This window comes from Rhagoletis pomonella, unplaced genomic scaffold (assembly GCF_013731165.1).
Source record: "Rhagoletis pomonella isolate Grant_MI unplaced genomic scaffold, Rhpom_1.0 Rhpom_scaffold_00007, whole genome shotgun sequence".
NCBI classification, from domain to species: domain Eukaryota; kingdom Metazoa; phylum Arthropoda; class Insecta; order Diptera; family Tephritidae; genus Rhagoletis; species Rhagoletis pomonella.
This window is the reverse complement of record NW_023458561.1, coordinates 2,860,582-2,885,126: the sequence shown is the minus strand read 5'-3', so window position 1 is coordinate 2,885,126 and position 24,545 is coordinate 2,860,582. Positions and strand designations below refer to the sequence as shown.

General features: G+C 37.3%; 1 protein-coding gene across 2 annotated transcripts in view; it reads left to right on the top strand.

Annotated features, from left to right (window-relative positions):
- Window positions 1-24,545, top strand: part of LOC118742252 (lipoyltransferase 1, mitochondrial) — an 81,153-nt gene that overhangs the window by 10,297 nt on the left and 46,311 nt on the right. The window contains exon 2 of one of the 2 annotated variants that reach the window (XM_036474176.1): window positions 21,477-21,584. The exons of the other annotated variant lie outside the window; for it this stretch is intronic. Coding sequence (XP_036330069.1) covers window positions 21,477-21,584 — 108 coding nt within the window. The remainder of the gene's footprint in view (window positions 1-21,476; window positions 21,585-24,545) is intronic. 2 annotated transcript variants of the gene reach the window in all.

The window sequence follows — 24,545 nt, the reverse complement described above, 5'->3', positions numbered from 1 at the left end:
TGGGTTAGCCGTGGAGGCTGCTCTGTTAGAGCAACAGGGGGCCTCAAAAGACGTGGTCCACTGCCGATGTGTCCGTAGTCCTGAACAGACTCTGAGGTGACTCCACCCCTCGCAAGCATTGCACTTGACAGAGGTGGAGTTGTGGTGTAGTCGTCTCTGGCATACACAGCAGGTGTAGGTTTCTGGCCCTGGGTTTGACTCGATGCCAGCCCTGAGTAGGAGAAAACGTTGCGAATGTAGCCTTATGGACGAACAACTTCTGAGATACTTCGCCGACCTAAACGGGGTTAGATCGCCGAAACAACAGTCCTTGGTCGGGTAAAACCCGAGTCATTCCGGTACGTAGAACCGGCTGTCGTGGGAATGTGTTTCTTACAATATTTTACTGAGCTGTTCACAAGTTTGTTGTTGCTTCAGACGCATCATTTTTGGCAGGTCATAAATAGAACAGGGTTGCCTTATCAAGCTTATTGTTTGCATATTTTGGACCACTGAAATGTCTCCATTAATACTGCGTGGGGTTAGTAACAATTTTGTTTGAATTTATGCAAAAAAAAAAATGAATTCCAGACCATAGTGGATTGTGAGAATGACATCCCGAAAATTTCGCCATCGTAAAAAACGAAAAATTAACACCCCTAGCAAGGGCGTAGCCAGGTAGGGGCAGGGGGGGGGGCAGCTTTGCTTTAATGACAATTGCTAAATATTCAACGCTGCTGGAACCTACAGCACACATTTTGCAAATGAAGACAATAACTAGATCTCATCGCCTCTGGTCAGCATATTGAAAATATTTTGGAATGATCGCAAGAATGCAGAAAGAGTCACTACGGAGTAAATTAAAAAATCTCGTTTGATTACAGCCGATCTAGGAGCAGAAATTTCTCAGCCACGTTTGGCAGGTAAACAAAAAAAAAACAGAAGTAACCCCAATCAGTCAACGAAAATGAGTACTGGTCTATAATAAAACCGTAACTGAATTCACTAACGGCATATTTACAACTACGCTTTTCCAATTAAAATGTTCCAGCTTTTTCGCTGTCTAGATTGCACCCATTGTACTCGACTAAAGCTCTACCCAGAATTGCAGCGGACGACGGCAAAGCGGTCGACGGTTAGCCGCTGTCAAAATTAAAACTCACAAAGGCACATGGAATGGTCCATAATAATTGCGGCAGCGTTTTTGCCACCGACGTTTTTCGGTTGATTTAAATGTATTTATATTTGTGCCGCCCAGCGTGGACAGCACACTGTTGATTGTAGTAATTTTAATTATTTTTACAAGTTTGCCAATGTTTTTTTAATTTTGTATTAAAATATGGGTTATATTTTAGCAAACTCCATTTAAATCCAAAGTTTCAGCAAAATCGCGAACTGTTTAAAACGAATTTCTAAAAAGAATTCAGGTATACAGTTTTATAGCCCATTAAATTTTAGTATAATACACAAAAGTGGAAAATACCTCATAATTTTCAGAAAATGTAGTTATTTCGTAATTTTATTGGCCATATAAAATAAATATACGTAAAATCATTGTTTAGACCTGATTCTTTAAGACCGGGCACGAAATGTGGTTTTATGCGTTCCTCAAGCTCTGGGCACTTTTGGCACGTGACACATTTTTGACACTTGTGAGAGAGTAACTTAATTTTACGCTCTAATTACCCGAGCAGCCCGGAAAGCGCGTAGAACAAAGCTTGTGTTTCTCTGACGGATTTCACTACGGCAGCTGTTCTTTTACCGCCAACCGCTTTACCGTCGTCTGCTGTAATTCTGGCTGGAACTTAAATGTTCCTGTGAAAAGGTACAAAAGAACGCGAAGCATTTTCAACAGAGTTATGGGCAGTGAACTCATTCTTTGGTACAATTTATGGAAGAAACAGAAAAGGAATTTTTCCGAAGAAGATGTGAAGGATGTTGCAGCGATAAATAAGTGTATTTGCATTTTGAGCGCTTTTCCATGCACAACAGCGACTGTGTAGCGATTGTTTAGTACTCTTCGTAGAGTAAAAACCTGGCTCAGAAGCACAACATGAGAAGAAAGGCTTTCTGGATTATGACTCATGAGCGTCCATAGAAAACTCGTTACCGAAAGCCGCGAGATGATTCAGGAAATCCGAGACGTTTGTTATTAGTAGGGCAACCAAAAATATGCCGTAAAAACATGATTTTAAGCGCTTAAAATATGCACGATAAAATAAGAAATATGCACGAATAATATCAAAAACATGCTTAAAATATGCATTTAAAAAAATAGTTAAATCCTTCTTGTGCAAAAGTCTATTGAATTTTATTCAAAATTGTACAAAAACACTGGTAGAAGTAAAATATTACCCATTCAGAGCGTATTCACTTACATATGTATAGAAATAAAAATGCAACTTTAACTTAAATATTTTTTTTTGCAATAAATAACAAAATATTCGGATAAATTTTCAAAAGGAAATGATTGCCTGTTGTCGCGGAATACATTCTTAAACATGGAAAAGGCACGAACTTAAGGCAGAAATTTCAGTCGCTGTATATTTTTCAATCGGATGAATTGAATTATCGGATTCAATTTGGCCTACAATATCAAAGGCCAAATTGAATCCGATCAAAGAGCAAATTAGTGGCCTCTACAGTCAGCTGTCGCAGCAGATCTCATCACTTGAAGTAAAATTCACTGCTAAATTGCAAGACAGCTTCGAGGCTGTATCGCAGCGTATTGATACGGTTGAGTGCAGGTGCACTAAACTTGAGGAAGACTCTGCTTTTATTGTTGAACTTAATACAGTCAAAGACGAATTAAATAAACTAAAGCAAGAGAAGGCGGCTGGTAAATCAACTGATGCTATAATTTTTGGTTTGCCCTTTGCTAAAGATGAGAGTCTAAGAGACATTTTCGGCTTCCATCTTCGCTGTTTCGTGATATTTTTCGCACAAGACATACAGCTGAGCATCCAAATAGTGCTGTTATTGTAAAATTCAATTCTCAATACGATCTGCGTTCGCCAGATATAAAAAAAAACAAAGCTGCGCTGTCTGTTAAGTTAGTTTGGCTCTGACAGCGACTTTTTCATTTATGAGTCTTTCTGCTGTTAACAGAAAAATTTTTCAACCTGGAATTAAGCTGAAAAAACTTAAAAAACTGCATAGTGTGTTTTCACGGCACGGCGAGGTGTTTGTACGTGTGTCTGCTGACAGTGAGCCGGTTGCTGTACCCAGTAGCACGGACTTATTCAACATAATTAGTTATAACACATTAAATAATGTCTAACGTATATTGTTTCTCTGCCATTATATTGTATTATTTTTATTTTTCCCTCTTTGTCTGTTAATTTGACAGACAACCACCACTTTTCTGTTATTAGGTTTGTATAGTAACCAATAGTCAGTACTAATTTGTACTGGAACCTGCAAATTTTTACTGGAAAAGCGTATGATAACCCAAAAAATTTGCAAGAGAGCACTGAATCGAGAGCGTAGCAACACGGGAGAGCTGCAAATTCTTGCTAGTGAAATTTCTACTAGCAGAAATTAGCTAGCAGAAGAAGAAGAATAAGTGTAAAAAGCCGCCATTTGTTGAATTGGTTCAGCACAAACAAAAGTAAAATGAGTAAAATATTAATGATGTACTGGACTGTATAAGTGCGTGTGTGTAAAGCAAAGCGTTTAAAAATGATTTATAAATAGTAAAATGTTTACAGCAGAATATCAAAACAGTGCAACAGCTGTTCACTTGCAAGTTTTTGCTAGTTTTGTGTTCATTAACTTTTTCTGCTAGTTTTCTCATGAACCAAAAATACAAGATCACCTAATCAAAGAAGCAAGAAAAAAGTATATTTCTAAGTGTTTTTGACATCTGCCTAAGAATGAAAACAAACAAAGAAAACGAAAAAGGCGCGGTGATTGAGTGCGATTAAATAGGTATTTATTATAAAATATACAAAGTGGAACTTGATGAAAATTAGCAAAAAAAGTTCATAAAATATGGTTTTCATGATTGAAAGTGTTTTACAATCGCATATCATTACCACGGGTCGATTTTTCAATGCCAATGTTCTGGCCACAAACGTGCACCCACTTTTCACGCAAATTTACGCCTTTTGGCAAACCAAACATACGCACAAACTTGTTCCGATCACACAGCACTTTATTTTATATCATAAATATGTAATAAACCAAAATTTATAATTAAAATCGCTTCAGAAAACACATTCAATCGCTAAAAAATCACTACGAAGAGGTAGAAGACGGTGTAAACAAAACCGAAAAACGTCAAAAACGCTACGAAAACTTTTTTCTGAAAATCGATTACAAATACAACGATGGCTGATTAGGTGATCTGTAGTCGTTGGTTCATGTAGTTTTCTGTTCTTCTCAATTTTACGCTCTATTTTGCTTTTACGCTCTCGCTGCAATGTTTTACTGGAGAAGTTACTATACAAACCTATTGATTTATTACTTGAAGTTGTCTCTCCCATATGTTATTCGTATGTCAGCGGATAAATCATTTTCTTGCGTTGACGATAATCAGTCGGTACTGCTAAATATTCTTTGTAAGCAAGACAATGGGCTAAATGTTGTACACTTCAATGCTCGTAGTCTTAATAATGAAAAATTAGATAATGTGAGACACTTATTTGAAAACTCGTCTGTCGATGTAATTTGTGTCTCTGAGACCTGGTTCGATGCAGAACTTCCTGATAGTTTTTATTCCATTCCAAATTACAATTTATATCGTAATGACCGCGTGGGTAAAAAAGGCGGCGGGGTAGCTGTGTATAGTAAATTATTTATAAATGCTAAAATTGTAAGTTGCTCGTCTACGTCTGAAGCTGAGTATTTGTCTGTTTTGCTGTCTGATGCCAACATTAAAGTACTAGTGTCGTGTGTGTATAATTTCAATAGGTATTTTTCTTTTGAACCATTTTTTGACGACATCTCTCAACGTCTTCTCGACTATGACCATTGCGTTATCTGTGGCGATTTTAATGTTAATTTGCTTAAGCATGATTCCTTATCAGCCACGTTTCTTGACGCTGTTGCTTCTGCTGGTAGTCCGTATTTAACACTGTTGTGCCTACAAGATTTTCTTGTAATAATCGTCCTAGTTTATTGGATGTGTTTATTGCCCCTGAATCAACGGGTGTACGTCTGTTTGATTAAATCTCCTTCATTTCTGACCATGACCTTATTTTTTGCAAGTTTGATTTTAAATTAACAAATGTAGTGGATGCAACGACGAAATTCTCTTATCGTGATTATAAGTCAATTGATGATGACGCTTTTTTCACAGAACTAAGTAGCTTCCATTGGAATCATTGTTGGCATCTGGCAACTGCTGATGAGAAACTTGACTTTTTGCAGAATAATATTTTATACTTTTTTAATAAATATGTGCCTCTTCGTCAATTCACTTCCCGATCCTGTGCTTGTCCGTGGTTTAGTCAAGAAGTGAAGTCGGCTATTAAAAAACGCAACATTTTGTACGAAATATGGAAAAGAAAGCCATCCGATGAAACCTGGAATGATTATAGAAGTGCTCGCAATAAGGCGTCTTTTTCGGTCCGCCAAGCAACGATAAGATACTTTGGCTCAAAGCTAAATTCATGCTTGCCTCCCAACCAGCTGTGGTCAAATTTGAAACGGTTGGGTGTGCGCTCGGGCTCGGAGGCTCCATGCCAACTTGATGCCGATTTGCTAAATGAGTTATTTGTATCCCAAAACTGTCCATCGAATATTGGTACATTGGTTCCAAGAAGCGTACCTGTTAAGTCTTACTTGGCAGAAAAATTTAAATTCAATTCAGTCTTTGAGGACGATGTAGCTAAGTGCGTTCTTCGGATAAAATCAAATGCCGTGGGTGCAGATGAGCTCCCTATTAAATTCATTAAGATTATTTTACCATATATATTGAGTAGTTTTACGCACACAATTAATCACTGCTTTACTACTTCATCTTTCCCTGCCGCATATTACACCTATAGCTAAAAAACCGGGTGCCTCTTCCCCGTGTCATTTTAGGCCCATAAGCATTTTACCGGGACTTTCCAAAGTATTCGAAAGTCTTATAGCTCAACAGGTTATAGATTTTATTAAGAAGAATAAGGCAACTTCAATCTGGTATCAGGCCGCATCATAGTTGTTCAACGGCAATTGTAAAAGTGTTGGATGATATTCGTCAGCCTTTCGATCAAGGCTCCTTACCTTGCTTTGCCTACTCGATTTCTCCAAAGCCTTTGATTCCGTTAATCACACATTGTTGTGTAATAAGTTAGCTAACTATTTTGGTTTCAGTGAAAGCGCAGTAAGGCTGCTTAAAGATTACTTAAGTAATAAATTCCAAAAAGTTAAGTCTGGTAATAAGCTCGCCGAACTTGCCCCCATCTCTTCAGGCGTGCCACAAGGCTCCATTCTTGGCCCTCTACTATTTAGTATGTTTATCAACGATATATTTACGAGATGCTTGAATGCCCATGTACATGCGTATGCAGATGACGTTCAACTGTATCTGTCCAACAGAATAGGGTTGGTCGAAGACATTAGCTACAGGCTGAATGAGGATTTGCACTCCATCTTTGAGTGGTCGAAGGAAAATCTACTTCATCTTAATGCGCAGAAGTCATATATACTACCTATATTTAAGAAAAAAATTGAGCCTTCCGTGATTCCACCATTGCATATTGGTACTAGTCCACTTAAACTAGTTCACAAAGTTACAAATCTTGGGTTTGGCATTAACTCTAAGCTAACTTGTGAGGATCATGTTAACAAAACTGTGAGCAAAATATATTATACTCTTCGATATCTTAGAATTACCTCGCAATATGTTCCTTTAGCCACTAAGAAAAAGTTGGTTCAGAGTTTAATAGTTCCACTTATTACGTATTCTGAGTAGTTTATAGCAAACTCGATTGTCACTCAAATCACAAGTTGGAGTCGTTTTTAATTTTGCCACGAGATACGTATACGGTCTGAAGAAGTTTGACCATCTTTCTTTGTTGAGAAACTCGATACTTGGCTGCCACTTACAAAATTTCGTAAATGCCAGGAACTGCATTTTCATCTTTAAGCTTATTACTCATGGGAAACCGGAATACCTATATGAAAAACTGATATTTTCTAAATGCTCTCGCTCTTTAACCCTAATTTTGCCCAAGTTGAACTACTTATGCTCTTCCCGACTGTTTTTCATTAACGCTGTTAGACTTTGGAACTCCCTTCCTCAGTCGCTAAGGAAGTCATTGTCTAGAGGCAGCTTCAAGAAACTTATACTTCAGTATTTCTCTAAATAAAATTTCTTGAAAACGTGGTTATTGACCATTGCAAGCTAAATTATGTTTATTCATGTTAATTTTTTTCTTTTTTTCTAATTAATGTTTTAAATTATTAAATATTTTATCTGTGTATTTTTAATTGTTAATGTATTTAATTTCTTATATATACATCGTTGTGCCAGAAAAGATTATATCTTAATGTACTAATTAACATTAAATAAATAAATTCCAAACTTAAAAAACTTAATATTTTTTATTACAACAAAGCCCTGTTTTTTGCTAAAAACTTTATTTAGCTTAAAAATTTACAGCGTTTATTTTTTTCGGCTGTCTTAACAATTTTTATGAGGCAGGTTCTGCAATTCACTTCCAAGTGAATTTCAGCCAAAGCCACTTCGAATTCAAGGGGTTGAAATTCACTCGGAAGGAAATTACAGAACCCGCCTGTATATGTGCCGGTAAAGTCAATGCTGTTTCTTCTAGTGGCAAAAAATTGTATTCAAATAATAAGCACACATCTAAATAAAAATTGTTTCGAAGTTAGAACGCTTTCACATTACTCGGTACGATATCGGATCGACATTTTTGATTTTTATCGAAAGTATACCGAAAGTTTACCGACCACATGTATTTCAATTGGCACTTTTACATTAGTGTCGCATACATGAAATCGGAGGGCATTCATTTCGGCATACCGCACTGCAGTAAGACCGGTCAATAAGATCTGAAAACTTACTGCAAACATTTTTGCAGCGTACAAAAAAAAGAAGAAGAAAGTACGAAGTAAATAAATAAAAGTAAATATAACAAGCTATAGTGCCTTTGTCTTCAACATAGGATATTTTCCTAAATGATTTATGAAATTTACAAATTTAATTTCGTGCATAGTGTTTTTTTTTAATTTTTTTACAAATTACATACCGAACGTATTCCGACAAGATCAGCGCAACGCGGAATCGTTTCGCCGAAAATGCCGGGGGAAATATGGTTGATCTGATGTCAGGCCGAGTAATGTGAAAAGATTCTTAATTCAACGGTAACGCCGCATAAGTCCTCAGAAATTCCTCAAAAGCTGTTTACGTAACTAGTGGAGGAAAAAGTGGAGATTTTATCTCGATACAGCATCCAAGGGATCAAAATGCAGCATTTATATGGAAAATATTTGTCGTTATTATAATATTATAACAAAAAACATGTTAAAATAGGCAGTGTGATGCTTGCTGTCAAATTTTTCACTAGCCCTACGGGCGTGGCAATTTTATTCAACTCATAGTTGTCAAAAATTTACCATCCAGAGTAGTTTTCTATCAATTGGCAAGGGCCTATAATTAAAAAAGTATTTTTTTTTTAATATGCACTAAATTTAGCACTTATTTCTAAAATATGCAAAAAAATGCATTTATTGCGGAATATGTCGAAATATGCTCTAACAAATATGGCCACACCGCTTTATCTTATTGCAATAAACATTTCCTTTTGATGCATTTTGTGGTAAAGTATAAGAAAAAAACATGCTCGATAGGCTGGGTCGATTTTGTATGGGGGAAAATAAAAGGCATTTGACCGTATTGTAATAGTAATATTATGATGCCAATAGTTTTTGGCCGCGAAAGATTAATTGAAAACTTATCTTTAGCCCGCGCAATTGAATCAAAGTGTATGAATTTTGAAAATGAAACTTTTGTAATGCTTGTAATATCTATGGAATGCGTTAATTGTTATAAACAGGACGATGTATCAAATTAAGGGTTATTAAATTTTGTACCTCACATTCATTTATCATTTTTCAAAAAGTTTGCAAGTTTTTAAGATATTAAAATAAAACTTACAAAAATTATAATTTTCCCTTATGAATTTTCAATTCTCCATTACTTCAGCAATCAAGTGAAAAATACAAAAAAGTGAGACGAGATTTATTTCAAACGTTTTAATGTTTTCGATTGTTTATATAATATTAAAAGGACCATGGCCTTGGTCACGCCGATATGGTCAGTTTTCAAAATCGTGGTGAACGAAGTCAAACATGTGTTGTCCAAGATTAGGAATCGTTTGATAAGTTAATAGTAGTTTCAAGCATATAAGTATTTAGATACATCAACATAATATAATTAGGGCCATTTTCTAATGTAAGCAGTAAAGTTGCCTTTACTAACAGGGCAGATAAATTCTTCCTCACTTTAAAAAGTGTTTTGGTTTTCTTATCTTACATGTAAAAATTAATTTGTTATTCCGTAGAGTGAAACTTGAATACATTTGCGAGAGTGAAACTTGACTACACTCGTCATAAAATTTCAAAGCTTGGCAATGCAACATAAGCAAATATAAAGCAAGAGCAACTGTTAGCAAAAACCAAAACCTTGGTTGGAATACCTAATATATCTGACTCATGAACCAACACCAAACCAAAATTTAAAGTTGGGTACAAATTTTTAAAGGTTGCATCGGGTGAGCAACAATTTATCGATTCGAGAAATTAATGCGCTGATGAGAAAACGAAAACTCGTATATCGAGATGATAAAGTGGCCGGTAATCTAAAGGTTAGATGAGAAAACGGCCCTTAGGGTGAGAAACGCCCATTTTAAAGCTGTGGCAAAGCTTATGCATATATTCTGGCACACATATGCGCATAATAATTTTACCCTTACAGACGGCAGTAATGCGGATAAACGAGCCGCATGGTCGTGGCTTCGAGTCCCACGGCCAGTAGAATTTTCATTTATTTCGTTTTCATTCTTTTTTATAAGTTCTATATTTTTTAACTTTGCTTTCAGTTAGTTGTGTTGAGTTTTTAATAAAATTCAGCTCTAAAACTTTAAATTAAGTAATAGTTAAATAAAAAATGTGATATAATGTGAAATAAAATAAAAAAATATAAAATAAATAATAAAAAGAAATAAATTTTTCGTAATCGCTCCAACTGAGGATCGAACCTGGCAGCCGCAGACGTGAAACTCACCCGCTTTGTTTGCTTACTTATACAAAAGACAAAACCTGGCCGTTTTTACCAGTGTTATAATCGAAAATTCCCTGAATCCTACACTGACCATCGTTTCAAAATGTTCGTATTTAAAAATAATATTTTCATAAAAAATTTATTACGCACGTATTTGACTGTTCACATCTGAGTATGTATATGTAAGTGTACATACGCACCCCAAGCATGTAGAGCGCCGCTCTGAGAGCATACATACATACATAGTACAAATCGCGTGCTGTGGTGTTGATGGATTTTCAATATTTGAAAGCAAATTTATATTTCTGGGTGTAGCTGAGTGCGCAGAGATGCTTGCCACAAGTTGTTGTTATCCGGAGATGGTCGGGTTCAAATTCCAGGCAACATGCAAATAATTTTTTTTTTTTTTAGGTTTTGTCTTGATTATTCACTTCGCGGATGCTTTTTCAGTATGAACGCGGTCATTTTAATATGCGCGTAATTGAGTTGAATATTTACCAATATACAGTACTTTCGTTGACGTTTATAGTAAGATCAATTACGTTCCTATTTGATTTTAATATTTTTTCCCCTCAGTGTAGTTAATTCCCAAAAATTTCGGGCATTTGTTCAGCTGCTTATTCGCGTTTTAAAGATTAAAATGCATGAGTCAAAGCAAATAAAGGCTGTTATGCAAATAATCGAGCCCGTTTGTCTACCGTATTAACTCCATTTATGCAGTCTTTAAAGTGGTGCGGCTGGTTTCATAAGTCACCGAAGAAGCACATTTTTCGAGGTTTCTAAATTTGCCGTTATATTTAAGTAACGGACGTGCAATAAGTGTTTAGATATAAATATTTTAGTTAATTCCATTATGTGAAAAAGTGACTGTAGGTAAATGCAATAATTTTTAACATATCCTGGGAAATCCTTTTGAGGTCGCTCCAATTGGACGATATTGCTTTGCAGTCAGCTGGAACGAAAAAAGTCACTCCCTGGCACACTTTTCTGTAATCCGGTTCTTTTATTTAAAAGTTATTTATACAATTGAAGATAATTTTTTTTTAGAAAAAAACTGGAGATCAACCTAAATTTTTCGATATAACTTTGGTAAATGTTACTCAATCGGTACGTAATAATAACCAAATTGAAGGCGAGACTTACTGTTACTGATTTATGATAATAATATGATGAATATATTTCAGATTATAAACAAATTAGTTTAAAATAATAAAAATTGAACAAAATTTTTAGTCATTTTCCTATATTCACAATTTTTATATTGTATGCATAAACATAAGTAAACTAATTAGTGTTTCTAGAAGTTGTGCCTGTTCAGTGTTTCCATACTCATTTGCGTAAACAAAATTTTTCCACGATGATGGAAAATAATGGCTTTTCTATTAGAGTTACCGAAATTGTTCCTAAATTTGCAAAAATTCGCAAACTACAGCTAATATTAAAAAAATATTAGAATAATTGGAACCAGCGACCTAAATGCACGCCAGCAATATTGATGCTGTTCTTTACATCTTTTGACTATAGGCCAGTGCATTTAACAAGAGAACAATTAAAGTGTTATTGGAAAAAGTAAATTTTGAGATTAACGATAAGCTAAAGCGCTGCGAGAAATGATATTTGACTTTATCTTTTCCGTTAGCGGATTCATTAATATGCACCAAAACTTTTCGCTGAACCCAGAATTTTTGACAATAATTGGTCTTATTCGACTAGAGTGCTGTGGGTCACTTGGCGGTCGATGCGCGGGCTCTTACAATTAAAATAAAAGACTAATATTTTGCAGGCTTGTTGTTGACTTCATGAGACAATATATTTTCACTATTACCAAGGGATTTGAGAAAAATTTGATTTTCGACCCGCCCTAATGCTCAAGCATATTTTTGGTTGCCCTAGTTATTAGCGTAAAAATGATTAAATAAAAATATATAAAAAATGTGTATTTTTCGTTAACGTTTGAAACTAGCACTTTATTCTGCTAGAATTCCATGGGCTACAAAACTGCATAATCGGAATCTAATTCAAAACTCGAAATTTTTACGAAGATTTGTTGATTGTTTTTTTTTTTAATGCATAAGTTTTTAAGGCAGTGTCACTCGATTGGTACATTTGTACAGAATTGTGCATTTTTATATTGGCTATTGGTACAAAATAAAAAAGTGGGATTTTTTTTATTTAAAAGATTGGTACAATACAACAATCTTCTATTGAAAAATTTCAACAATTTATTTTTCGTGATTGGGATAAAGAAAAAAATTTGGGTATTCACACAATTGGGATACGATTTTCACCAAATTTCGGCAAAAAAAAACAATCGAACCGCCTTTAAACTTGTAGTTATACGGATTTTGTTAAAGAATGAACTATAAAAAACTAACCAAAATTAAATAACAAAAATCATATTTTAAAACTTGTCAAAATTTGGTGCGGCTATAATTTTTTCCACTACTGTACATAAGTTGACTATGATTACTCGGTCGGGCCATCATAGTAGCACAATGCCACTTATATTTGACTTAACCCTGGAAGTGCTTCGCTCTTTTGACCCTGTCTGCGGGCTTGTTAGTCGAAACGACTAACACCAACTTTGAATTGAAATAACAAACATAAAAGAGTTAAAAACGAAAATACATTTTATTAATTTTAGTTCTTTATAGTTTTTCAAACTCATAACCAAAATATTAAATACATATTATTTTCTCTGTTACATATAATAAACAAAATGGTAAATGACTTCAGAGAGAGGTACGAAGCGAAACAAGATTTTTGTTAGTCGAATCGACTAACGAAGCACGTCCAGGGTTAAAAACAAAATACGGGCTGGAATTTTCAAATTTCAACCATGTTTGTGTGAAATATTTAATTTTTATCAGCCTTTAAGTATAAACAGAACTAAATCGCTGTGCGAATTTCGTCGATCGGAGCGATGCCGCTGGGTGATGTTCGCCGCAACATTTCGCCCAGTAAAACAGAACAGATACGAAATTCGTATCAATTGAATGACAAACAAAAAATATAAAAATACAAAACCGAAAAGATGAATCACCAAATTTTGCCATTCTGATTATTGCTGATGATTATCTGCTAGAAAAACGAGGAAACAAAGCTACTTTTCCACTGAGAGCTGATTTTATGATCGGTGGCAGCGGCAAAATTAAAAATAAACCTATTCTTGCCGAATTTCGTCAGACAAACTTCGTCGTCGCTTTGGTTGTGGGAAATCTCATATACTGCAGTGTGCTTTAATTTTGGCAGCGAACTTTCTTCCGACGAATTTCTCTGAGCGATTTGATTCTGTTTTTACTTTTTTTCTTTTAATCAATCTATGTTGAAATAAAAGTTGAAATAAAAAAACGACGTGGTCCACTGTTCGTGCGTTCGTAGGCCCGAGCAGGTGCGGTGGTGACTCCACCCGCCACAAGCGTTGCACCTGACCGAGGTGGTGTTTGCATGCAATCGTTTCTAGCATACTTAACAGGTGTATATTTCTGGCCATGTGTTTGACTCTATTCCAGTCCTGAGTAGAAGGATACGGAGCAGATGTAGCCTCATTATCGAACATGGATTTGATAGATTTCGCCGACCTAAACGGGGTTAGATCGCCGCAACAACAGCCCTTGGTTGGGTAAAACCCGATTCATTCCGGTACGTAGAACCGGCTGCCATGGGAATGCACATGGGGTGATCGGCAGGATTTATTTCATAATTTGTGCTTTTTTCATTCGTTTGCTTGTACCTTAATAGGTGGAATTAGCCCCTTAATATTGTAATCTTCTTTTTTCAACAGGCACAAACTGCAGTTAAGGCTTGGTGGAAATTAACTATAAATGTATGTACATATCGCACGTTTAATAATATACAGAATTATTTTAAAAATTACGTTTTGTGGTATACCAAAAGATAGTTGGAAAGACACATCTTCTACATTTCTGGGAAGTTAAGTATCTGTTAGGCTGAACATATTCTCCCCGTTAAGCTTATTAATTGTATTATGAAATCTCCAAAAACGTAAATTTGAAATTACATCTTTACATTATTAAACGTGCGATATGTACTTATGTATATATCCTCACCCTTATGTCAGAAGCATGAATGTGCAAATTGATAAGCTTTGAATTATTGGGTTGCCTTGAATAATCTTTAGATGCTCTATTTATGCTAACATGCTAACATTTATTTATAGGCAAATTTCGTTTAAAGGAATTTCCCTAATTGTATTTAATTTAACTTTTTAAACTTATAACTTAAAATAGGATCGAAGTGATTGACAATAAAATGAATTTTAATGAAAAGCGTTTTGTTTTCCATTGAAGTTAACTTCATTGTCAATCCCTATCAGGGTGTCCAGATTGTTTAAAAAAGCGCAATTTCTGAAAAAAGAATCGCCAAAAATCGCCGATTTTTTTCTAGTAAAATTCCTGAAATCGATTTAACAAATCTTTTATTTTAAAAAGATATCATGTTATAATATAGTTTTTAAAACCAAAAACGACTATAATACCTTCAGAGGGTAATAATAAATAACACAAATCACTTTTATAATAGTGATGTACAAACAATTTTTTTTTTTATACGCATTTTTTAAATAAAATTCATGAAATCGATTTAACAAATCTTTTATTTTAAAAAGAGATCATGTTATAATATAGTTTTTAAAACCAAAAACGACTATAATACCTTCAGAGGGTAATAATAAATAAAACAAATCACTTTTATAATAGTGATGTACAAACAATACGCATACTTTTAAAAAATATTTGTTTCAACACATTTTGCAATATTACTGCGCAATTATTAAAGTTATTATAACTCATATAATTGATTAATCGCACAATCCTCTTTTAAGAGCTCGGCGCTAAAAATAAAATAAAAACCTATAATAACACTGTGGAACAAATTCAGGTTAGCAAAGTTAGGTCGATTTTGAGAGTGAGGGGTGAAAATAGAGGCTAAATTAAAAGACCCGTATCGCGGCGTTTGTTGATGTTAGTTCGAATGTTTTTGTAATCGACCTTCGAACTTTGCAGTCAAATGCAATAAATTTCTTCCCCTTCTTTCTCTTTTTCCTCGTCTTCCTCTCTTTTGTTTCCAACCACCGCACAGGTAGCGATTTTTATTTATTTCGTACAAGCGAACTAATATCAGATTCAGTTAAAATTCGAAACTCAGCCGAAGCTGATGTCATTTAATTTTCGCTCGGTCGTGATAAAATTCGCTATTAATTTTTTTGGAACTTATTTCATTTTGTAAGTGATTTAAGTTAAGTGCATCATAAAAATAACAAAAACAACATTGTATAATATATATTGTATTGAAAATATTGGAAACAAAATGTAAAATGGACCATTCTTGTAATGTTTGTGGTCGTTTCATAGCAAGCGATGAAAAATGTGGCAATGCGAGTGATTGTTTTTTGGAGGCCTATAAACATTATTTCTCGCAAGAGTTTATCACTGACGTAAACTATGCCCCTAAAATAGTTTGCTTTAATTGCTATTCAAGTGTTATGCAATTTGACTAAGTTCTGACAGACCGACAATTAAATGCATGGTTCGCATTGAAAGCAGTCATTAAAGGACTTTTGGGTAAAGAACGCAAAGACAACTACAGGCAATCTGTTGCAAACATCTTGGCAGCTTTCGATGAAATTGGGGTTAATATGTCGTACAAAATTCATCTCTTGCATCAGCATCTTGATCAACTCGCTCAACAGTTGCCAACTGAATCTGATGAGCAAGGCGAACGTTATCACCAAACTGCGCTTCCATTTGAAATAAGGTAACTATAGAGTGTGCATATTTTTAATTCCTAGATTTTTCTAATATCTTTGTCAGAGTGCACAATTTAAACAAGTTAACGATTGAAAACTATTTTCGTTTCAGGTACAGAGGAAAGAAATCTCCAGATGCAATACTCGCTGAAATTTGAAGAAGAGGAAGACGAGGTAAAAGAGGAAGAGGGGGAAGGCAAAGATGAAATTCCAGAATATCTGTTGGACGAAATTATCGACCTTTCTGATGATGATGACCAAGATATTAGAGAGAGCAGTGATGTTGATCCACAGCCGCCTGCTAAACGGCAACTGGCCAAATCATTAATTTAATTTATTTAATTTCTTTACTTAAAACTTTTCATAACTAAAATTTCAAAATTATATTTTTTTCCATATTTTTATAATTCCTTTTTCAATGTTTCTTCAAAACCAACACTGAAAAAATTGGTACATAAGAAATGAGAAGTAAATTAATATTAAGCTGGAAAACGCAAGTTTTGTATTATGATTGTTTTCTTTTCAAATGAAATTTATTGAAGAAACTGAGAAGCATATTATAGTTCAAACAGGAAGCAAAAAAGACTTAGTTTTGTGGAAAATATGTTCAAAAAGCATGAAAAAAATTTCAACATTTTGCTTCATACAAAAAATTTCTAAATAAATTTTTTTAAAAATTTTAATTTTTGCACAGGTCTCTATCAATAATTTGGCTTTAACAGATTGAAAAAATATCAATTAGTCGACGAGTTATAGCCAAAAAACCCTATAAACAATATGCTGAAAATCGGCATTTGACTGCAAAGTTCGAAGGTCGATTAAAAAAAAATTCGAACTAACATAAACGAACGCCGCGATACGGGTCTTCTAATTTTGGCTCTATTTTCACCCCTCACTCTCAGAATCGACCTAACTTTTGCTAACCTGAATTTGTTCCACAGTGTAAGGAGAGATGACTCATTTACATCTCTGTTGGTGTCATATATTGAGCTATTCAACCTTGATAACATACAGCTTGATATTGGAAACATTTTGCAGCAGAAACTATTAGCCTTCATATAACACTTTATTCGAACTATTGAAATAAGGCTTTCCAACCTCATCCTATTTCGAATCTTAGTTTTTGTTAAACTCGTTACGGAAAAAAACGCGCTCAACAAAAGCATGTGAGTGCGGCAAGGATAATAATATCGAAGCTACTTTACTTACATTTTATTGCCTGTTACTGTTTTCACTCCGTAAGCAATTATCCAAAATGCTTCACAGTCGGATGGAATGGTTCTGAAAAAGGTTATTCCATGGGAAAGTTAAAGATTTAAATATTCAGTTTCCGCTGCTTTTCTTTTCTTCAAAGTCAAATAGTGAATTGGCAGGTCCCTGAAACTCGCCCTCTTGTGATTCACACACTTTTCTGTTGACAAAATCATAGCTTTTTTAAAAGTAATTAATTGACTTGTTAATCATGTTAAAAGTTCTTCGAGTTTTTAATATGCTTCTTAAGTCAAGTTTATCACGTTCATTAGCCTCTTCTGTGAAATTATCGTGGAAAACTAAGTTTTGTATATTTTTATAATTGGAAAAATTTATTTGAATGGAAAAAAATCTCCAAAAATCGCCAATGGCGATTTCCTAAATTTTTACGCGCAAATATCCAAAAAAAAACCAAATTGGCGCGAAATCGTCAAATCTGGACACTCTGATCCCCATGATCCTATTTTAAGCTAGTTTAAAAAGCTAAACTAAATAAAGTTAGGGAGCTTTCTATTCCTCTTAAACGAAATCCTTATCCCCATAAATAATTTTTTACTTTTTAGATCACGTTGTAATAAAAGCGTATTTTTAGTTTTTAATGCACTCAGTAAAGTTGTGTTGGAGTGCAGTGGGGTATAGTCGTTGCTCTGGGTATGCAGTTACAGTTGCATGGCTATACCCCCATACCCATGTGCAAGATGCGGTAACCAATCCGAGTGGAGCCTTGGGTTACGGCAGAGAGAGAGGGAGCTTCGGTGGGGCCACTCCGGCTTATTCGGTTTAAGGGCTCACTGAAGTCTGCAGCGTCTGTTCACCAGTAGGTGCGGCTGCAAGCGGGTGTCTGCTTGGAGCAAGCGGCTCGCTATATAAACGTGTATTTGGTTGCGAAACCACCCCCGTCCCAGCAATGGGTTGTGCGCTGGGTTTGGGACCCGCCACGTAAAAACCACTTCCAGTGAAGAAGCAAGGCAAAGCCTCGGATGAGGCCCCCCCTTATGATGACGACCACGGCAAACGTTTAAAGGACTACGATTTGAGGGCATGCACCTGGAATGTCCGGACCCTTCATGGGGAAGGTGCCTCTGCCCGTCGTGTTGATGTCCTCGTAAGGACAAAAGCTGACATCCTCGCCATCCAAGAAATGCGTTGGACGCGGCAAGGCAAGCAATGTCTGGGGCCTTACGACGTCTACTACAGCTGCCATGTAAAGGAGCGCAAATTCGGAGTTGGATTTGTGGTGGGAGAGAGACTCTGTCGCCGAGTACTGTCGTTCACCCCGGTGGACGAGCGTCTAGCCACACTCCGCATCAAAGCGAGATTCTTCAACATCTCGCTCATCTGCGCCCATGCCCCGACGGAAGAGAAGGATGCGCTTGGAGCGCACGTACGAGCGCTGCCCCCGTCATGTTATTAAAACCGTGCTTGGCGACTTCAATGCCAGGGTGGGCAAGGAAGGGATCTTTGGAACCACCGTCGGAAAATTTAGCCTCCACGACGAAACGTCCGACAACGGATTAAGGCTGATCGACTTCGGCGGGGCCCGAAACACGATAGTATGCAGTACTAGGTTCAACCATAAAAAGATCCATCAAGCTACGTGGCTGTCTCCGGATCGAAAAATGAGAAACCAAATCGATCATGTTGTGATAGACGCAAGACACGCTTCCAGTGTTTAAACCGTACGCACACTCCGAGGCCCAAACATCGACTCGGACCACTATCTTGTTGCAGACAAGATACGCACCCGCCTCTGTGCAGCAAGAAACGTGCTCCCAAATATGCAAGGAAAGCTTAACGTCGAAAAGCTGCAATCACAACAGACAGCCAGCGCTTTCGCTACTCGACTCTCACACCTGCTCTCAGAGAGCACTCTTTAACAAACCGACATATGCGAGCAGTTTTCCCGCTCATTAAGTACCGCGGCCGAAGAAGTAGTCGGATTTCAGCGAGCCCGAAAGAACAACTGGTACGATGAGGAGTGTCAGGAAGCTGCATAGAAAAAAGATGCCGCCTACAGGGCCACGCTGTGATCGGGCGCAACGCGCGCTATGTGGGACCGCTATAGGGATCTGAAGAGGCAAGCGAGACGTATTTGCCGCAGTAAGAAGAGAGAGGCCGAAATACGTGAGTGCGAAGAGCTTGAAATGCTGGCCGACAGGAAGAATGCCCGAAAATTTTACCAGTGAGTTAGGCGACTTATGGAAGGTTTCAAGACCGGGGCGTACTCCTGTAAGAACAATAATGGCGACCTAGTAACCGATGTACAGAGCGTACTTAAGTTATGGAGGGAACACTTTTCCGCACTACTAAATGGTAGCAGCACGGAAAATTGTGGAGAAGAAGAACCCGAGCCCGCAGTCGATGATGACGGAGTCGACGCTCCACCGCCTGACTATGACGAGGTACGTATAGCAATAACGCGGCTGAAAAACAACAAAGCTGCTGCAGCTGCCAGCCTGCCAGCTGAGCTATTCAAGTACGGCGGCGAGGGGTTGATAAGGTGAATGCATCAACTCTTGTGCAGAATATGGTCAGATGAACGCATGCCCGACGACTGGAATTTAAGTGTGCTCTGCCCAATCTACAAGAAAGGTGACCCCGCCATTCGCGCCAACTACTGCTGGATCAGCCTTCTAAGCATAGGTTACAAGGTCTTACCGAGCGTATTGTGTGAAAGACTGAAGCCCACCGTCAGTGAACTGATTGGGCCTTATCAGTGTGGCTTTAGACCTGGCAAATCCACCATAGACCAGGTATTCACAATACGCTAAATCTTGGAAAAGACCCGCGAGAAAAGGATCGACACTCACCACCTATTTGTCGATTTTAAAGCCGCTTTTGACAGTAGTAAAAGGAGTTGCTTATACCCGCTATGGCTGAATTTGGCATCCCCTCAAAACTCATACGGCTTTGTAAAATGATGTTGAGCAATACCACCAGCTCCGTCAAAATTGGGAAAGGCCTCTCCGAGCCGTTCGCCACAAAACGGGGTTTCAGACAGGGCGACTCCCTTTCATGTGACTTCTTTAATCTGATGTTGGAGAAGATAATAAGAGCTGCAGAACTGAACCGCTCAGGAACAATTTACTACAAGAGCGTGCAATTGCTGTCTTATGCCGATGACATCGACATCATCGGTAACAAAAACCGCGAAGTCTGTTTTGCCTTTTCCAAGTTGGATAGGGAAGCAAAGCGAATGGGTCTGGTGGTAAACGAGGACAAGACGAAGTATCTCCTGTCATCAAACAAACAGTCAGCACATTCGCGCCTTGGCACCCACGTCACTGTTGACAGTTACAATTTCCAGAAAGTAGAGAATTTCGTTTACTTGGGAACCAGCATTAACACCGATAATAATGTCAGCATTGATATCCAACGCAGAATCACTCTTGCCAGCAAGTGCTACTTTGGACTGAGTAGGCAATTCAGGAGTAAAGTCCTCTCTCGACGTACGAAAACCACGCTCTATAAGTCACTCATCATGCCCGTGCTAGTATATGTCGCAGAAGCATGGACGAGGACAACATCTGATGAGGCGGCTCTTGGAGTGTTTGAGAGAAAGATGTTGCGGATGATTACGGGCCTTTACGCGTTGGCGATAGCGAGTACCGCAGTCGATGGAACGACGAGCTGTATGAGCTTTACAACGACATGGACATAGTGCAGCGAATTAAAATACAGCGGCTCCGCTGGCTTGGCCATGTCGTTCGAATGGACAACAACGCTCCAGCTCTGAAAGTATTCAACTCGGAACCCGCTGGTGGTAGCAGAGGAAGAGGGAGGCCCCCACTGCGATGGAAAAATCAGTTGGAGAAGGACTTGGCTTCATTCGGCGTTTCCAATTGGCGTCAGTTGGCACAGAGGAGAAACGACTAGCGTGCTTTGCTGACCTCGGCCAAAATCGCTTAGGCGGTTACAGCGCCAAAAAAGAAGAAGAAGAAGTAAAGTTGTCAGAAATAGTTGATTACCAAATAAATATATTTAGCAATTCTTCTAAATATCTAAATTGAGCGCCAAACACAAGGTACTAGTATTAAATTTTGAAATATTTTTTTTTAAATCAACTCTTCAAGGTCATAAATCCTATAGAAATATTTAAAATGAAATCTATCTCGTAGACTAGGGCCGCGCTTTTGAAATTCGATTCCATAAAGCAATTTTGTACTGGAGCATATAGGTGAATATTTTAGGGAACGCTAGTCTTTAAATACAACTAACGTTTTTCTTGTTTTTCATTCATAGCTTTCTGGGACTGCTGCAAAACTGGGATATCCAAATGCTTATCATCACTGTACTCTTTTGGCCAACACAAACAAACATAATCTTGGAAACTGTTTAAGAAAAGGGGAGGTAAATATCTTAAATAAAATACTATATCATCAAGTAAAATTAATCATACCAAGCTAAAAAAACTGCAGCTTGTACGTATAGGAGGGAGATAAACAGGGAACGGATTTTATGGAAATTGCATTTTTTTCTGCTAAAGAGATAGAGTATATTCGATTAAGTATGTCCACGATTTAGCTTTCCCTGATTCCATATATACACATTTGATGTTGCCTTTTTTTGCCTTTTTTAAGATATTTGCCCTTTTTTACCTTTTCTACCTTTAAAAAAGTTATTATAGCATTTACAATTTTTTTTTCAAGATTAAAAAATATACACATTGCCCATGCGGCTTATGGAAGCGCAGAGACCTCTTGCCAAATTGGTGTTGGAAAAATTCAAAGCCGTTTTGTCAGCTAATGAAGGCTTGGAGACAATAAGGGGTGTGGATAAAATTATAAAGGGCGAGGAAAACGCCCTTCTTCCTGATAATATGAACGTTTCAAACGTTCCATATTTAAATTGGGCGCCGCTTGTATCAACTTACGCCGAGCACACATTTAGTATATTCAAGGCTTTTCTTCGCGAAAATCTAATGAAAATGCTGCCTGAAAACTCCAAAATGCATCTTGGGGTTCAATGTTACTACAACTATACAGATTAAAGTTTTATGAGTTAGAAACCCGAAAGGATAAAATAGTCAAAGATTCAAAGTACAAATTTTTCATATAATGAAACTAGTTCATAGTTTTTCTATTTTTACTTGTAATATAAACATTTCTAAATGAATGTATTTTTTGATGGTTCTTCGTATTTTCTGTCTTTTTAGTGCCTTATTTTGCTTTTTTTGCAATAATTAGTGCCTTTTCCTGCCTTTTTCGCTATTTTGCTTTGCCATTTTTTGCCTTTTTTGCAACACCTAGTGCCTTTTCCTGCCTTTTTCGCTATTTTATTTTGCCTTTTCCAGCCTATTTCGTTATTTTATTTTGCCTTTTTTATAGGCTTTTAGGTCCTAAAAATCCGTTCCCTGGAGATAAATTACATAAAAATGGCAATCGCCATTTAATGCAATTGGTTTCTGTCTGACTAAGAACAATTATTCTAAGATGCAGTACTGCCGTTTTAGCGACATTTTTACAGATATTACATGCAGGGTTAGTATTTTCCTCATTCCCGCCCTCACTTGCTCATTGCTTTGAGTATTCTCAATTCTCCGCGCCTCAGTCTAGGCTGTTTGCAAACGAGTCATCGTTAAGTACGTGCGCACTAGGAATGTTAATCCCGGGATTCCGGGAGCCCGGACTTTTTAAGGTCTCGAAAATCCCGGGATTCTTGGCAAGTAATCCCGGGATTTTCACGATTTGTAATTTGCACTGATGGCAATAATAGAAACTCTTTTTCTTGACCAGTATTGGCTATATTTCTTGTTTTATTTAATAATTAATATATTTTTATAAATGCCCAGCTCATTGTACATATAACACCGCGCGATGGTAAATTTTAATCAAAATATCAATATATTCGCGAAACCATGGGCCAAATATAGTAAAATTGCGTTTTTAGTATTTCACTCTGACGACAGTAATTCAAAAATGATTTGAAAAATTCAGAGAAATGTGCTTAGAGAAGAAGTATGGGTATAAAATTAATGAGAATTTAAACATATTCAAGTTTCTAGTGCAGAAGGGCTGGTAAATATTGAAAATGTCATTTTAAAATTTTATCCTTGAAATTTTGCAATATTTGTTCGAATTTGGTTCTTCTAACTTTGACAGCTTAAAAATTACCTATTCGTCCTGGTGAATCCAAAAAATTTAAATGTTTTAAATCCTAAAGAAATTTTCTATTGCATTTGTTACCCACATTTTTATTCTATATTGCATTAAATTTTTTAATAATTTATGGAATTAATCATATCCTTGAAATTACAAAATTCTACAAAATTAATCCTGCGGACATAGAGAAGAAATAAAAATGCCACTTTAAATAAAAAAGTAGGTTTCAAACCATGGTACAATAATTACAGGTATTGTCTTCCTGTTGTTGTTGTTGTAGCGGCTACAACAACCCCGCCCAGATCGGCTGATATCTCAGTCGTTGTCGTCGAGTTCCACTAACGGCAGCCCCAAGAAGCGTGCAGCCTCTATGGGGTCTGTCCAACGGGACGTCGCCGTTAGGGTTGTGGGGTTTTCCGGGCATGCGAAGAGATGTTTCGAGTCGTGAGGGGTCTCTCCGCATGCCGGACATTCGTTCGGCACATCCGCATTTAGCCTACTCAGGTAGGAGTTTAGCCTGCTGCAGTAGCCAGAGCGAAGTTGGGCTATTGTTGTTCTGGTCTCCCGAGGCAGATGGAGCTCCGTCGCGTCAATGTCCGGTGTTTGTGTGCCTAGAACGGCATTCACAGGTCTTGAGTCTACATAACTCGAGACTGCGTCCCTGTGAATGCCGTTCAGGGCCTGTCTGTAAGCTGATGGGTCCAGAGGCTGCTTGATGAACCTCTGGACTTTGTCCGTCAGTTCATATAGATGCCTCCTAACGTGGCTCGGCGAGGGCTCCTCTGCAAGCAGCTGTCTATTTGGGTAGCCACATCTGTGGCTCCCAACCAGAAACTGCTTGCAGAGCATCGTGTTGTGCTCCCTAATTGGGAGCATTTTCGCCTCATCGTGGAGGTGGTGTTCTGGTGACATCAGGAGGCATCCGGTTGTTGTTGTTGTTGTAGCGGCTACAACAACCCCGCCCAGGACGGTTGGTATCTCAGTCGTCCGGCATCCGGTTGCTGTCCTAAGTGCTGTGTTTTGTACCGTCTGTAGCTTCGTCCACTGCGTCCTACTAGTCCCCGGCGACTACACTGGTCATGCGTAGTTTAAAACCGGCCGGCCTATTGCCTTGTATGTTGCCAGCAACGTTTCTTTGTCTTTGCCCCAAGTACTGCCGGCTAGCGACTTGAGGACCTTGTTGCGGCTCTGTACTTTATTGACAATAGCG